The sequence below is a fragment of the Pteronotus mesoamericanus genome, unplaced genomic scaffold (genome assembly GCF_021234165.1).
Source record: "Pteronotus mesoamericanus isolate MK-2021 breed Mesoamerican mustached bat unplaced genomic scaffold, CSHL_Meso_final scaffold_533, whole genome shotgun sequence".
In the NCBI taxonomy this organism is placed as follows: Eukaryota; Metazoa; Chordata; class Mammalia; order Chiroptera; family Mormoopidae; genus Pteronotus; species Pteronotus mesoamericanus.
The window spans coordinates 3,193,468-3,208,247 of record NW_026555320.1 but is presented as its reverse complement, the minus strand read 5'-3'; the positions used below and the strand labels follow the sequence as shown (position 1 = coordinate 3,208,247).

At 52.0% G+C, this 14,780-nt stretch overlaps 1 protein-coding gene across 1 annotated transcript; it reads left to right on the top strand.

The window, feature by feature from the left end:
• The first annotated feature begins 3,685 nt into the window (after positions 1 to 3,685).
• On the top strand, positions 3,686 to 14,548 carry ELP6 (elongator acetyltransferase complex subunit 6). Its single transcript, XM_054594829.1, has 7 exons — positions 3,686 to 3,802; positions 5,463 to 5,541; positions 6,867 to 6,937; positions 9,377 to 9,495; positions 10,887 to 11,088; positions 12,597 to 12,743; positions 13,846 to 14,548. The coding sequence occupies exons 1-7, from the start codon at positions 3,749 to 3,751 to the stop codon at positions 13,972 to 13,974; spliced, it is 801 nt and encodes a 266-aa protein (XP_054450804.1). The 5' UTR covers positions 3,686 to 3,748; the 3' UTR covers positions 13,975 to 14,548.
• Positions 14,549 to 14,780: the final 232 nt, after the last annotated feature.

Here is a 14,780-nt window from a genome sequence, read left to right as displayed (position 1 = left end):
TCCCACCTGCTCATTCATTCATCCATCCATCACATTTATTGAGCACCTACTGCACCACAGGCACCCTTGTCGGTGCCGGGGGTACATTTATGAAGAAAAGAGGCAAACTCCTCACCCTCGCCTGGCTTACATTCTAGGGAGGAGAGGCAATGGGAGAGCAAACTGGGTTGCGTGTTAGACGGTGATAATTCTGCAGAGAAAAATAAAGGCGGGAGAGCGATGGGCAGGGTTGGCAGGTCAGGCCCTCTGGAAGCACAGGCCGGGGCAGAGTTTGGGGGTGAGGCCCATGAAAGGAGTGGGGGAGGAAGAAGGATGGGGCAGGGGGAGAACTTGAACCGTGCTGCAGGTCCAGTGAAGCCCTGGTGGGGAGTTCCAGAGCAGGTGCGGCTGTCGGAGTGTCCAGCCCAAGGCAGAAGCCACCAGGCCCTCCGGCCCCTGCTTCACTGTTACCAGATGCCCTGGGGAGTTTGACCTCAGGGGAGGCTCTAGGCAGCTGGGGGGTGGTGACCCTGGGGGAACTGAGAGCTGGAGCTTCTCTGGTGATTGCTCTTCCTATAGACCCTTCTGGAAATGGGATCTGGGTGGTGCAACTCTGTGTCTACCACATGGAACGGGCTCAGGGAAGGCCTCACGGAGCACAGACTTGGAGGAGTTCAAGGAGGTGAGTCCTGCAGACACGTGGAGGAGGAGTCGCACAGAGGGAATAGACGCGCAGAGTGTGGTTGCAGCTGAGGCCTGGAGAAGCAGCAAGGAGCCCAAAAGGGCTGAGCAAGAGCGAGCGGGAGAACGGCAGGGGCCAGATCTCTGAGGCCATGAGAGGACTCCAGCTTTTACCCTGGGCAGGAGGGGGCCTGTGGAGGGGTGAGGGCGGTGGCAGCATTCCTGAGGGAGGCACACTCGGACAGAAGAACCCATGGGGAGTCCGCTTCCAGAGGGAGGCGCTAAGGACTGTCAATTGAGGGATCCTGGCCAAATGCTCTCAGGCGAGTGTTTAACGAACACTAGGGGTGGATTAACTCGGCAGCTTTCGCTGGTGCCTGCTGCCCTCTGGTGGATATATGGGAGATTACCCAAACCTGCTTCTAGCTTTTCTTTTGCAAGGGCCTTTGGGTTCTGTGGATTCACCTCCAGTTTGGGGCTACTGTAAAACTCTCTTGTCACAGATGGCCGAGGTATCAAGCAGCACTTGGAGAAAAGTTAATCAAGTTAGAGACAGGAAGGCAAGGGGAAACTACGATGCGACAGCATTTGGAGTGGGACCACGTGAGGTTCGCAAGCAATAATGGCCACCAGCACCAGAAACAAAGAAGCGGGGCGAAGGGTGCGTTGGGGCTGGGAGGATGCATTAGAGACAGTGCTGTTCCCTGGAGGAGAACGAGGGGAAGACACAGGGTGCTTGCCAGCCAGCTCTGAGTTCCAGGGCACAGTTTCTGCTGGGGAGGGAAGGGAATGGAGCTGGGAAGGCCCAACTCGTGGAAAGAAAATGAGCAGGCAAAAGGCCTGTAGATGAAAACGAAGCTGGCCATCTGGTGGGGTGAGGGTGTGAGAAACCTGGACAAAGCGGGAAGGCTGGGGGCCCTGCCGCCCCTGGAGGCATTGCTGCTGCGTTTGGAGCCCAGGAGTCCACACTCTCGCTTCTGCGGCTGAAACCCCCGCCCGCACCACGGCAGCCCAGTCTGCTGCCCACGTATGCTGACGCTGCCGGAAGTAGAAACAGAGTGGTTTCTTCCTTCTTCCTGCCTTCCAGTCTACTGCCAGTGTATCCGTATCCGAAAATAGCGGAAAGCCCGCGGGAGAGCAGCCTGGCAGGCGTACTTTGTAGGCCTGCAGCCTCAAACCCCAGCTTCCTAACTGCCATGTAAAATCCCTTCTCCCTTTTGTTCCTCCAGTCCTTTCAAGCACCCTTTGACCCAATTTCCTGCATCAAGTCCTTCTCTGATTTTTCTGTATTTGCACAAGTCTGTTTTAGGTCTAAGGGAAAATTCAAGTATTTGGGGATTGAGGCTTATACATAGGGAGAGAGAAATTCTCTTTAAGGACAGTAATACATTATAAACAAAAAATTAGCTTTACCAGCTTCATGGAAAATTCATCTTTGCCTATAACCCCACAATTCCACTCCAGATACATACCCTAGAGAACCTCTTGCATATCTGTGCTGAAAGGCATGGCTGTGTATGCTGACAGAGATATCCTTTCTCTGTGATAAGATTAAAACTAACCCATCACCATTGATAGGAAAATGGATACATAGAGGAAAAGTAAATATTTTATATTAAAAAGATACATATCCTCCTCAATCTAAAGATTCAATACAATACCAATTAAATTTTAGCCAGGTTAAATGAAAGATGCTAGTTCCAAAACTGATCTGTATGCCTTAGTTCTCAGCAAACACAAAAATCAATTACAGATGAATTAAAGACTTATATTTGAAAAGGAAAATCTTACAACTTTTGGAGAAAATCTAGACTATCCATATGACCTTTGGGGTAGGGCTTTCTGAAAGAAGATTCAATGAGCTAACACAATAGATTTTTTAAATAGATTGTTAAATTTCGGTTCATCAAAAGATAATCCATAGACTTCCTTTTTCGAATCATAGTCATTATTTTACATTTAAAAAAATTGACTTAGAGAGAAAGAATCTGTGGCTGACTGGGCTAGAACAAAACTATGCATGGTCTAGTAGGTGTAAATGCCATGGCAAAAATAAAAGCAGGGAAAAAGAGTAAGAAATGTTGGGGAGGAAAGAAAGAGTAAATACTAAATAACAAAAAGGAAAAAAATGGAGGAGGAGAAGTCTGTGATTTAAATAAGGTGCTCAGGGAAGGCTTGGCTGATAAAGTGACATCTGAGCAAAGACCTGAAGAAAGTGAGGGACTTTTCCATCAGCTCAGGATCTGGGAAATAGAGCTTTCCAGAAAGGGGGAACAGTTAAGTACAAGGAGGGGCACACAGAGTGTGCTTCAATCACATTTTCTTTTTAATATTTTATTTATTTACTTATTTTTAGAGGGAGGGGAAGGAAGATAGCAAGAGAAACATCAATGTGCGGTTGCCTCTCGTGCACCCCCTGCTGCGGACCTGGCCCGCAAGCCCTGCGTGTGTCCTTACTGGGAATTGAATGGGGGACTCTGGCTCGCAGGCCGGCACTCAATCCACTTAGCCACACCACCCAAGGCAATCACATGTTCTTACCGAGCCTCCTTGACAACCTCTTTAATCCTGAAACCTACTCCTACCCCACTGAACTTTTCAACAAGTATTTCCATTTGTTTTCTGCTTTGTGTAAGGGCGGGCACCTGGGCCCCTCTCGCTCACCCATGCAGCCCAAGCTTCTAGCACTGTGGGACACACAGGATGAGCTCGAAGGGCACGTGTGGAGGGACGGACTGAACTGCTGCAAGGCAGGAAGCCGGAGGGAGGGAGGCTTAGGGAAAGACGAACAGATCCAACTACATGGGGCCTTGACAGGGCCCACCGCGAGGGCTCGAGCGCCGCAGGCCCACATAGTAGGAACCAAACTTGCTGCAGCCCTAGGGAGCACCTCGGCCAAACGCCCCGGAGAACAGCGGCCGGAAGCGCGTCATTGAGCGTGCGCCGGTAGCGGCCAGGTCGAGGCGTCCTCCTGATTGGTTGCGGCAGGCGCTCTGAAGCGACGTTGCGGGCGCGCGTTCCTCCATCCTCCCTGGTCCCCACGGTAGTTTTAGTTCCTTGTCTAGAACGCCAGTCCCCGGCGCTCGGAATGTTCCCAGAACTCAATAACCTTCTCAATACCACGCCTGACAAAGTGGAGCAGGTAATTAGTCGCGCGGGCGGATCCCAGGAGCGTGGCGGAAGAACACGTTTTCGAATGCAGTGAACGCGGGGCCGTAGGATAGACGATACGTCCATAGGCATGACTCTGCCTGGGAGTTAATAGTCCAGGGAGGGAAGACACGGGGGTGGGACTGGACACTAGGACCTGCGGAAGGGTGGTTTTCTGGACCTTCTCACGTCTTCTCAAAGCCCGAGTGTGCCCCTGAAAGTTCCTAGAAAGCATGCCCGAGGCATTGCAGGGCTACATTCACAACTGTGTACCCGGGAGCCCAGTGGATGCTCACCGCAATGGGGGGTCCCGGCTCCCAGAGAAGGTTGCCTGAGAGGAGAAGAGTTTGATTTTCCACCCTTCACAGGGGACCAGCTTCTTAACCGTTCTGAGTCTCCCTTTGACCGGGAGCACTCGGTGGGTCGCGGTGAACGCCGCTGCCCCTCAGACTCTTCCTTCTCATGGTGTCTAATAGTGCTCTTGCAAGCTGCTCTCAGCCAGCGTTGCGTCGTGCCAAGTCCACCTTTGGCACAACTCTGTTTTCTCCTCTTCTTCCCGCACTTTGCGCACCTCGAAATTTTTCTCATTTTAGCCCAGGGATTACCTCTCCCAGGAACATATCTGGTTTACTTCATAACCTTTGTCTTCCTAATGAAATGATAAGTTCCTCCAGGCAGCCAAGACATCATGTGTGTAAAGCCCTTTGATGACCCCATAGTGCCGGGCAAATTATATAGTTGCCCAGCAGTTCTTGCCTGCTCGAGCCTGCAGGTGGCGCTAGCTACCTTACCAATTACTACCTGCACCACTGACATTCTCCACCCAGCGCCAGAGTGAGAGAATGGAGAATCAAAGTGGGCGCCGGGAAATGACAGCGGGGGGAGTAACCCTCAAAGTCTGATAGTGTGATCTTTTATGGTTTACCAGTGGAAAAAAAATCACAGCAGTGCAGAATGCCACTTGATCTTGACATTCCCTTTCACTGGCAGGGAGCTAGAGGTGGCTGGGTCAGGGCAGCCAGGCATTGCAGAGACCACCTTTAGAGGTTGCTCCAGGGATCTCTATGATCAGAGCTCTGCCTGAAGGGCCATTTGGAGGAGAGCGTTGTTACTGGAGGTCTCTGTCAGGACCACTTCTTCCCTCTGTCCTATAGGACAGAATTGACATTGGAATTAGAAATAGGAAGGTGGATCAGATGACTTTTTTGAAGGTCCCTTCCAATCTTGGCAGGCAATGATTTGCGTTGGATTCTGATGATAAAAGCTTCCTTTGTTCTGTATCTCATTCTCCCTAAGACAGGTCCCTGAGTTACTAGGTGAGGAGGCGGGGAAGAGAACGGACTTTGCTCCCTGTCTTTGGGGAGGTGGAAGCTGAGATATGTTTGCCAATAATGAACGACTTAATACTCATCAGTTTAATTGTTGGATTTTCCATTATTGTGATGACTTTTTTTAGTAGTCTTAAGTGTATTTGTGTACATATGTATTATATACCTGTATGTGCACATATTTATGTAAATACACATATACATACATATGTACTCTTAAGGTATAGAAACATAGGGGTGGGCACAATTAACTAGATTTATACAGTCGACTGACCTCTTTCCAGGGAGTCTGACTCACCTTTTTGTGCTCCTCTTAACTTTTAGGGGACACTGACTCTACTCTGTGACGCTAAGACAGATGGCAGTTTCCTTGTGCACCACTTTCTCTCCTTCTACCTCAAAGGTATGGGACTCATTGATGCTATAGAAAAGGGAACCTGAGGTGGGGAGGGGAGCCTGTTTCAGGAAGTGACGGGAATAGCAGTAACTAGTCGGGGTTTGGGTGTTTATTAGGTAACTACCCCATCCTGCCAAGGAGTGGCATGTGCTCACTGTACACCTGCCCCACTTTCCCCTTCTCCACCCACTGAGCCAGTTCTGCCTCTCTGTGGCCCTTTTGCAGCCTCCTGTTGACTCTCTTCTCAGTCCCCGCGTATCTTGAGTTCTCTGGGCACTCAGCCATTGACACTTTGCCCTGGCAGGAAGTGCTTCCTAAAGAGCACAGGGAAGAAAGCTGCATGGCCCCTGTAATTGATCTATGGAAATAGTTTAGAAGAAGAAACGAGCTAAACGGAAAAGAAAAAAAAAGACTCATTTATTGATTGGTTCTCCTTGAGGCCCTACTGAGCCATACTGATCACTTTAATTGTTGGGTTTTCCAGGACAGAGGGTGACCTTTGGCACTTTTAGTCACAATACTTTACAACTTTGGAAGTTATTTTCTTTTGTAGAAGATGTTATTGTCAGCAGAGAAAGAGCAAGAGAATCTACAGATAAATTATTAGAATTATGTTTAGTAAGATAGCTAGGACTTCTTTGTGTTTTCTTTGTATCCTCTTGGATATAGGACCAGTTTTAAAAATTAATTGCACTCCTATATCCTAACAACGAACAGAAAAACAGAATTTCTTTTTTTTTTTTCTATGTGGCAGTTTTTTTTTTGTTTTGTTTTTTAAATTTTATTTTAATTTATTTTTTCAAATACATTTGTCTCTGCCTACCCCCCACCACTTAAAACAGAATTTCTTAAAGACCACAATTTATTTACAATAGAGAAAAATAAAGTGCCTAGTAATACGTCTAACAGAAGTACATCTCAGTGGAAAAAAAATATAATTATCCAGTATGAAAAAATTGCTTCTTTGCCCTCACCGGTGTGGCTCAATGGGTTGGGCATGATCCCACAAAGCAAAAGGTCACCTGATCGATTCCGAGTCAGCACATGTGCCTGAGTTGCAGGCTGGTCCCCAGTTGCGGGCATGGAAGAGGCAACCAGTTGATTTTTTTCTCTCACACACCAATGTTTCTCTCCCTCTTTCTCCCTCCCTTCCCATCTCAGAATAATTAAAAATCTTTAAAACAAACAAACAAAAAATGCATCTTAGAATCAAATTGGATATACTAGGTTGCGAGATCTCTGGTCCTCAATGCTTTTGTTTCCAGAGGTATGAAATATACAAGACTGATTATAAATAGATATTATTCAAATCCATTTATTCTGTTTTCCAGCTAATTGTAAGGTCTGTTTTTTGGCGCTTGTCCAGTCCTTCAGTCACTACAATATAGTGGGACAGAAGTTGGTGAGTATTTTAGACCTCCATGCTAAGGTCCCTGAGTGAATATGTGTGTCACACATATGTCGGTGTGCTCTGAGGCCGGGCTTGCCTATCTGGGTAGTAGAGAACTTAGCAAGGGAGGGACTAAGGAAGTCGTGGGACCCTGAACCCTTTATCTGAAGGGGTTAGGTAGCATCTCCTCATGTTAATTTAGAATTTATAGAACCAGGTTTGTTGTTAATTAATCAAACCCATCTGCACCGATTCTGGACTAGTTAAGGCTTTCTCGTTCTCATTGTGGGCTTTAACTTTGGTCCTGCTGGGTAGGAGATCATAGCTTGGTCTGCCACCAAGCTGAGTGGCTCCCACCCTGTCTCCCTCAGTCTAGGGCGTAGGACCCAGATGTGGGGAGGGGCACCTTTGTCACCTTCACCTCATCTCATTAGATAAAGGCAGGCAAGAATGTGATGGCCAAGAGGCTGGTGAGACTCCTGGCCTGGCCTGGGCCACTACCTGTGACCAGGTGGACTTCCTGAGGTTTTCGTTTTTGCTTTGGTGGACCAGCCTCAGCGAGGGAGAGAACCTGGGCGCCCCTCAGCAGTGATCTATGAAATGCCAGTCTGTTTGGCCAGGTCACTGCCTCTTTGATGCAGGGAAATCAGTGAGAGGGTGAGAGAAGGGTGGACTCTCTTGAATTCTTTGCAGACAAGGAGGAAGTTCCTGTGTTAGAGGTCAGCGTGAGCTCTGTGAGGGCAGTTGTGTCAAGAACACATGTTGCATTCCCGGCCTGTGAAGCATGTCTCTCTGGGGCCTTAGCATCGGTGTTTCTGCATGAGGAAGCTGTGTGCTCTCCTGTCCAGATAGGCTGCTTTTTTTCTATTACCTTGGAATCATCCTCAACACAGGGGTGGTCTGCACAGTACTGGGTGTGCAAAGTCCTAGAGTGAGCTTCCGTACTCCACACACTTCCATACACTCTTGGTGAGATTCTGCACTTAAGTGGGTAGAATGGTAGTGAGCAGGAGCGAAGGTGATGATCAGGAGTCCCTCTGTCGGGCGGCTGTTGGAGCTGATGGTGTTGCCTCGTGGAGAGCACTAGTGGGAAGGAGAGCAAGGGAGACCTGTTCTTGAGGCACAGATAAAGCAGTGGCTGCACACACAGATTATGTCACCATCCCTGGATGTTTGCTGACATGCAGGTTCTTGGGTTCACCCCAAAAGTTCTGGTTCTGAAAGTCTGGAGCGGGGCTCAGGGATCTGCATTTTAATCAGATGTCTCAAGAGATTTTTAATTGAGTGGTTCAAGAAGAACCATATTTAAGAAGTTCTGGTTCGCCCTGGCTGGTGTGGCTCAGGGGATTGAGCACCAGCCTGTTAACTGAAAGGTCACTGGTTCGATTCCTGGTCAGGGCACATGCCTGGGTTGTGGGCTGGGTCCCTGGGTGGAGGTGTGAGAGGCAACCAACCGATGTTTTTCTCTTTCTCCCTCCCTTCCCCTTTCTCTAACAATAAATCGATAACAGTAAATAACAATAAATAAATAATTATTTATTGTTAGAGAAGGGGAAGGGAGGGAGAAAGAAAGAGAAATGTTGATGTGTGATGAGTGTGATGATGTCGATTGGTTGCCTCTTGCGCGCCCCCCACGGGGGACCCAGCCCACAACCCAGGCGTGTGTACTGACCAAGAACTGAACAGGCAACCTTTCAGTCCATAGGCCGGCGCTCAATCCACTGAGCCACACCAGCCAGGGCTAAATAAAATCTTAAAAAGTTCTGGTTAGGGCAAGGGTTGACAAACTACGGCTTGTTTCCCCTGTTTTATAAATAAAGTTGTATTGGAACACAGTTACGCCCATTTGTTTATAAATTGTCTATGGCTGCTTTCCCTCTACAACAGCAGAGCTGAGTAGTTGCAGCAGAGACTGTCATTCTCCTACCCTGTAGTTGTTTACCTACTGCTTTTAAATGTGCTTAATTTTATAAATACATGCATCGAAGTGCTGGCCAGGTAGCTCAGTCAGTTAGAGCATTGTCCTGATACACCAAGGTCATGGGTTCAATTCCTAGTCAGGGTACGTACAAGAATCAACCAATAAATGCATAAGGAAGTGGAACAATAAACTGATGTCTGTCTTTCTCTCGAAAAAAAAATATACATGTATTTAAAAAGGAAACTGTATTACTGTTGTAAATTAAAAACCTGTGCTGAGTAACCATAAAAATAAATATATAAACAAAGATGTGAGTTTTTCCTAAAAAGTGACAATTAGATGTAAATACACATCTGAAAATGGAATGAGAATTGTGGGTTGGGAATGCCCTGGGGAAAGAGGAGGGGGCCAGGTGCACATTTGCAGAGTTTGGAGTGTGTTCTGTGGCCTCTGTGAGCTGGAGCCGAGCCTCTGATGGGCTCCCCTGGAAGGGGCAGTAACTCAGTGACCCTCCTCCTTGTTGTGTGTAGGGTGTCAGCTTGACCTCGGCACAGGAGCGCGGGCAGCTCGTGTTCCTTGAGGGTCTCAAGTCATCGGTGGACATCTTCTTCCGGGCTGAAGAGGAGCCACACCCGCTGCGCTTCCTCAGGTCAGTCAGCCTGCTTCCGGCTTGGCCGTGCTCACCTGGTGGACCAGCCCAGGGTTGCTGGGCGGGTCCTTCCACTCCGCGGGTGGGAGGGCAGAGCTGGCTTCATGGTCAGACCCGTCCCTGGTGTTGCAGCATCACTGGAAAGCCCTTGGCTCTGACCAAGGGCCAGAGGGTGGACGGCTGTCCCAAAGCTGTAGGGAGCGTTATTTGCCCAGAATATGGTGGAACGGCATGCTTTGCTGGTTTCCCTGCCCTGGCTCAGAGCCCTAGCACACTTTGTTCTGTTCTTGGCTTGATACAGGGGTCGGCACACTACAGGCCAAGCACCAGCTCCCTGTTTTTGTGAAGTTTCATTGGAATGGCCACATTCATTTGTTTGCATATTGTCCGTGGCTCCTTTGTACCGTGACAGCAGAGTTGAGCTGTTGGGACAGGGAACTTATGGCCCACTAGCCTAAAACAGTGTACTTACTGGCAGCAGGTGTTGACCACTGGTTCGGTGTTCTGAGGTCGGGTTCCCTACTTCTCATCCTTCCTGAGCATCAGGCACAAACGCAGCTCTGTGCGCACTCCCCGCCTGGCTGCTGTCCTTCCTCCACCCTACGGGGGCTACAGGAACTCTCCCCCTGCGCCCTCTGCTGGGTGCAGCTCTGTGCGATGGCTGGGGCGCAGTGAGGAGCCAGAGGCCCTGTGCCCTGAGCCTGTGCCCCTGGCATCTCTGAACCTGGTGTCTTTGTCTGAGTGATGGGCCTGGTTCCACCTGGCCCCTAGCTGTGGGTGGTTGTCACCCTTGCTGTTAGGGAGACCCAGCCCTGGACTGTGGGGCAGTGGGCAAGGTGCCTGGGCCCTGTGTTCCTGGTGCTTTTTGAGCCTCTATTTCTGGGAAAAAACTACCAGAGGTGGTCGCTGGGGAGAGGGAGGTATCAGGACCAGCTTGTCCAGAAACAAGTCGACTCTGTTACACACACGAGCAGCCCTTAGACCAATGTCCCTCGCACCGGGACACCCGAATTGCTGTTCAGCTTTTTTTGCCCACTTAGGACCTCCTGGAAAGGCTTCTCCGGCCTGCCCTCTCCAAATTAACCTTCTAGGTACCTTACCCTCTTGGACTGAGAGGCTGCTCTTACGGGCCTGGGAAGCTGTTTATTTTTGTGTTCCCAGTGTGTAGGACAGTGCTTGGTGCCTGCTAGGCCTTGAGGAGTGTTTGAATTGCAGTGAAGCGCACGTGCACACACGTGCCTCTTCTGGCCAACCAGTCATGGATTCCCTGGTGCCAGGGACTGTGCTCCAGTTCTTGGATGCCCCGAGCCCTTCCCCGTGATGCTGCTCAGTCCAAGAGAAACACTTGCAGAGAGAGTGAACTCTCCGGTGACTTTCGCCCTGCGTTCCAGGGAGACCGATGCCAGCAGCCTGCAGCCACTGTTTGAGTTTGTGCGGGAGGCCCTGACGCCCATAGGCCATGGGGAAGCTGCCTGGAGGTGCCCGGTGCTGCTGGTGGACGACCTCAGCGTGCTGCTGAGCCTGGGCGCAGGGGCGGTGGCCGTGCTGGACTTCATCCACTACTGCCGAGCCACTGTGTGCTGCGCCCTGCAGGTACGGATGCGCCTGCGTGCCGTGCTCCCGCCTGGGGCTGCTCAGGGCCCGGCAGGTCCAGTCCTCACTGGCGAGCAGTGACCTTTTTTGTTTACCTGCTTGGGGTTTGAGCGATACTCTGGCAGACCCAGAAACCTTCTGGTCAGGCCACCCTGCTCTCCCCTCTTGCCATTGCTGGAAAATAACACCCTCGCCATGAAAGGGACGATGAGCGCCATCTTAAGGGCCAGCCGTGTGCGGTGCTGCGTGTTCCCAGCCCTGACGCACTGCCTGTGTTTTCGGGGGCAAGTCACCATCCCTCTGAGTGTGTTTAAAAGGTCAGCGGAGGTAATGAGATGAATAAAGTGTAGGTTGTAACCTTGATTGTCAAGTTATTAGGCAAAAATAGAGATTTGGCCATAACAGGGATTTTAGTAAGAAGGGTGGGCCAGCCTAAGTAGAAATGGCTATGGTGTCTGCCTCTCAGGAACCCACCTGCGAGAGGTCAGCGAGACGAAGCTGCTAATACCCACAGCGCCTGGCCCACCGTGGCCTCGGTGAGAGGGCAGCAGGCAGGGGCCGCAGACGTTGGCACGGTGTGGTCAGGCTGCGGGCGCAGAGCAGGGGCGGGGGGGCTGCGTTAGCCGGGTGCGTTCACCTGCAGTGCGGGCTGCGCTCCTGCTGTGTGTGAGGTGCCCCTGGACTCTGGCTGGGGAGCTCCTGCGGCTGTCCCGGCGGCAGCGCGGGCCCGGGAACCAGGTGCCCCGGCGAGCGTGGCGGGGCCTGGAGGACAGGTTCAGCGGGCGCGGGGGCGAGTGTGAAAGGGCCACGTGAGCTCAGCTTGCTCTGCGGCCCGCGACCATCCTCTTTTTGTGAAAACATTTCTTTTGGTTGAAAAGGTAAAACCTGGAGTTTTTAAAAAGAAGAGAAGAAATAAACAGCACAAAGGGTGTGTTAGCACAAAGGCATTGTGTCCCTCCCTCCAGTGTAACACTTGTCGAGAGTGCGGTTCCAAACACACCCGCGTGTGTGGTGGGCTCCTGCAGTTTTCGGCGCAGGACAGACCACCTACTGTCACATTGTGCGGTGGCGCATCTTTTCATGTCATAACACACAGTACTTTTTGGTGTCCATTACCCGTTAACAGAACACAGAGACCTCCTTCCTTCTTTTTAACAACTGGACAGTGGTCTCATGGAAGGACTTCTTATTCGTGGCATCCCCTTTTGACAGGGATGAGCTAACACTTGCAGAAAGGCCGCCCTTCTTAATAATGTTAAGGGGGACCACAGGCTGAGCTGTAGGTGACCTGAGCTGGAAGTCCAGGTTGGATGTGCTGGTGATTGGATATCCAGTAGGGGGTGGAGCCTAGGCAGGGGTCCTCCCCGCGAAGCTGGAGGGCGCAGCGGCGGTGGGGAAGCTGATCTGGAAGAGAGTGTGCAGGGCGTGGAGGTGCAGAGAGCCCAGTGCCCCCGATCCTGGTGTCCCCTCCAGTCAGGAGCAGGTTCCATCCTGTGTCTCTGCTGCAGGGAAACATAGTGGCGCTTGTGCACGACAGTGGAGATGCCGAGGATGAGGAGAATGACATCCTGTTGAATGGCCTGAGTCACCAGAGCCACCTGATCCTGCGTGCTGAGGGCCTGGCCACCGGCTTCTGCAGGGACGTGCATGGGCAGGTGCGTAGGGGTGAGGCCAGGATCCTGCTGGGGGGCGGGCTGTCTGCGTCTGCCTGAGTCTAGACCTCGCATGGGACGGTGTCCTGGGCAGTGCTGGGCTGTGGGCTTGTCTGCTTGGGAGCCCTAGCAGCTGGAAGGGAACCCTTGGGAGTTGAGGGGAACGCACGTCAGAGTCTGCTCAGAGGCTGCTCCTCCCTGTGCGCCAGTGTGGGTTTCGCACAGTGGGCCCGTGTGTGACCGCAGTGGAGGCGGCTGTCTCGAGTGGAATGTGGGGCCCACTGTGACACAGTTTCTTGGCAGGATGACAGCACACCTTGTACATTCAGGTCAACACTGTTCCTTTTAAAATTGAGGCCCAGGGCTGCCGCCGCCCGCTGCTGCCCCCCACCATGTCGGGAGCGTGCGGGCAGAGGGGCGGGTCTGCCCGGGCAGGGAGGTAAGGGCTTGTCCCTGCCAAGGGCTGCGGTGGTTCTCTGCCTCCTGAACCTTCTTTTTTGGAATTACCCCAAGGCCCCGCCCCCAGCTTTCAGGTTCACTTCACGTGGGCTGCTCTCCACCCATTCAGGGTGGGCGGGATTTGGCCCAGAGTCAGCCAGGGCCAAGAATGGAAATAAGGCCTCACAGAAATGCTGTGTGCACGTGGGCGGGGGCACAGCCGTAGCGGAGGTTCCCCAGAGCATTCTTGTCAGCTGCGATGTCCCCATGTAAACACTCGGCCTTCCTAAGCCCCTGAATCGCATGTGCAAACTCTAAGGTGTTGATTTCCAAAATTAGTGCAGCCAACAAGCACTGAACCATGTATGTAGCAGAAAGATGAAAGGAGGACACCCGAAAATTCTCCAGTGGCTTTTTCATGGTGACTTTTTTCTTCCTTTTCTGTAATGAGCATGTATCACCCCTGTAACAGATGGGAAACCTTTATTTTTAGTTAGCTGGTAATGGCTGTGTTTTGGAAGTCAGTCCCATTACTGCATGGCACGTGTGCCAGTGATCTCATGGAGGCCCAGGTGACAGTCACAGGGGAGTCAGGCAGGGTTCACAGTGGAGCGGGCAGCTGAGCGGGCGGGGGCCGCCTCTTTCATTCTCCTCCCTGTCACCGCAGCTGAGGATCCTGTGGCGGAGACCGTCGGAGCCCGCCACCAAGCGGGACCGGAGCCTCACTTACCAGTACAAGATACAGGACAAGAACGTGTCCTTTTTCGCCAAAGGAATGTCTCCCGCAGTCCTGTGACCTGACCGAGGGGCAGACAAAGCTCCCGTGGGCTGTGCCGGACGTGGAGGATGAAGCAGCCGAGCAGGGATGTGTCTTCACACCTCTGTAGCTGCATTTCAGGCTGGACTGTGACCCAGCGATGGCTGGGCAGTGCTGTGACGTGTGCCTGTGTCCCAGGCCTCGTTCAGAAAACACACAAGAAATCTGCCACCCCGCCTCTGCTGAGTGAGGCATTGGATCGGGTGAAAGGGGTCCTTTGGAGCCTTCCCTGTAAACACGCTTGAGCCCAACTGCCCATTGCTGGTGGCTGTGCCTTAGAGTTGTGCTGGGTATGAGTGGGCCAGCCAGGGCACAGTCCTGGGCGGCAGGCGTTGGAGGGGACAGGTTGGGTCATCATGGGTGGTATAAAGTGAGTTCCCACTTTGTTGCTTCCTGTGGATTGTCTCACTTAATTTTCACCTTTGTCTTGTGATGGTATTTCCTCCTCAGTCCAGTGAGGAAAGAGGCTGCGACAGGTGTGGACACGCAAGGCTGCGGGGCAGGAGCCTGGCTCTGACGTCCACGCCAGCGGGGTAGCGCTCATGGAAACGGGGGCAGGCTCCCCACCCAGTTCTCCGCTTCGCCCCCCCCGCCCCGGTGCTGTGGGGCCTGGCCACCGGAGGCCGGGTGCCCTGGTGGGGGTCACGTGGGGCCGCAGGTAGGGCTGGGTTTCTGGCCTTGGTGAGGGTGTAAGAAATGTTCTTGCCGCCAGGCAGGTTGGGGCCTTGGCGAGGAGTGGGGGCCTCCTCCCCCGTACAAACCACAGGAGGCGAGCCCTTGCCCTG

What these genes read in the sequence shown, in the direction of transcription:
- ELP6 (XM_054594829.1), top strand. Translation starts at nt 3,749, where the DNA reads ATGTTCCCAGAACTCAATAACCTTCTCAATACCACGCCTGACAAAGTG. An exon ending in CTGTGTGCTGCGCCCTGCAG is followed by an intron (nt 11,089 to 12,596) that starts GTACGGATGCGC and finishes TCTCTGCTGCAG; the next exon opens with GGAAACATAGTGGCGCTTGT. An exon ending in GCAGGGACGTGCATGGGCAG is followed by an intron (nt 12,744 to 13,845) that starts GTGCGTAGGGGT and finishes CTGTCACCGCAG; the next exon opens with CTGAGGATCCTGTGGCGGAG.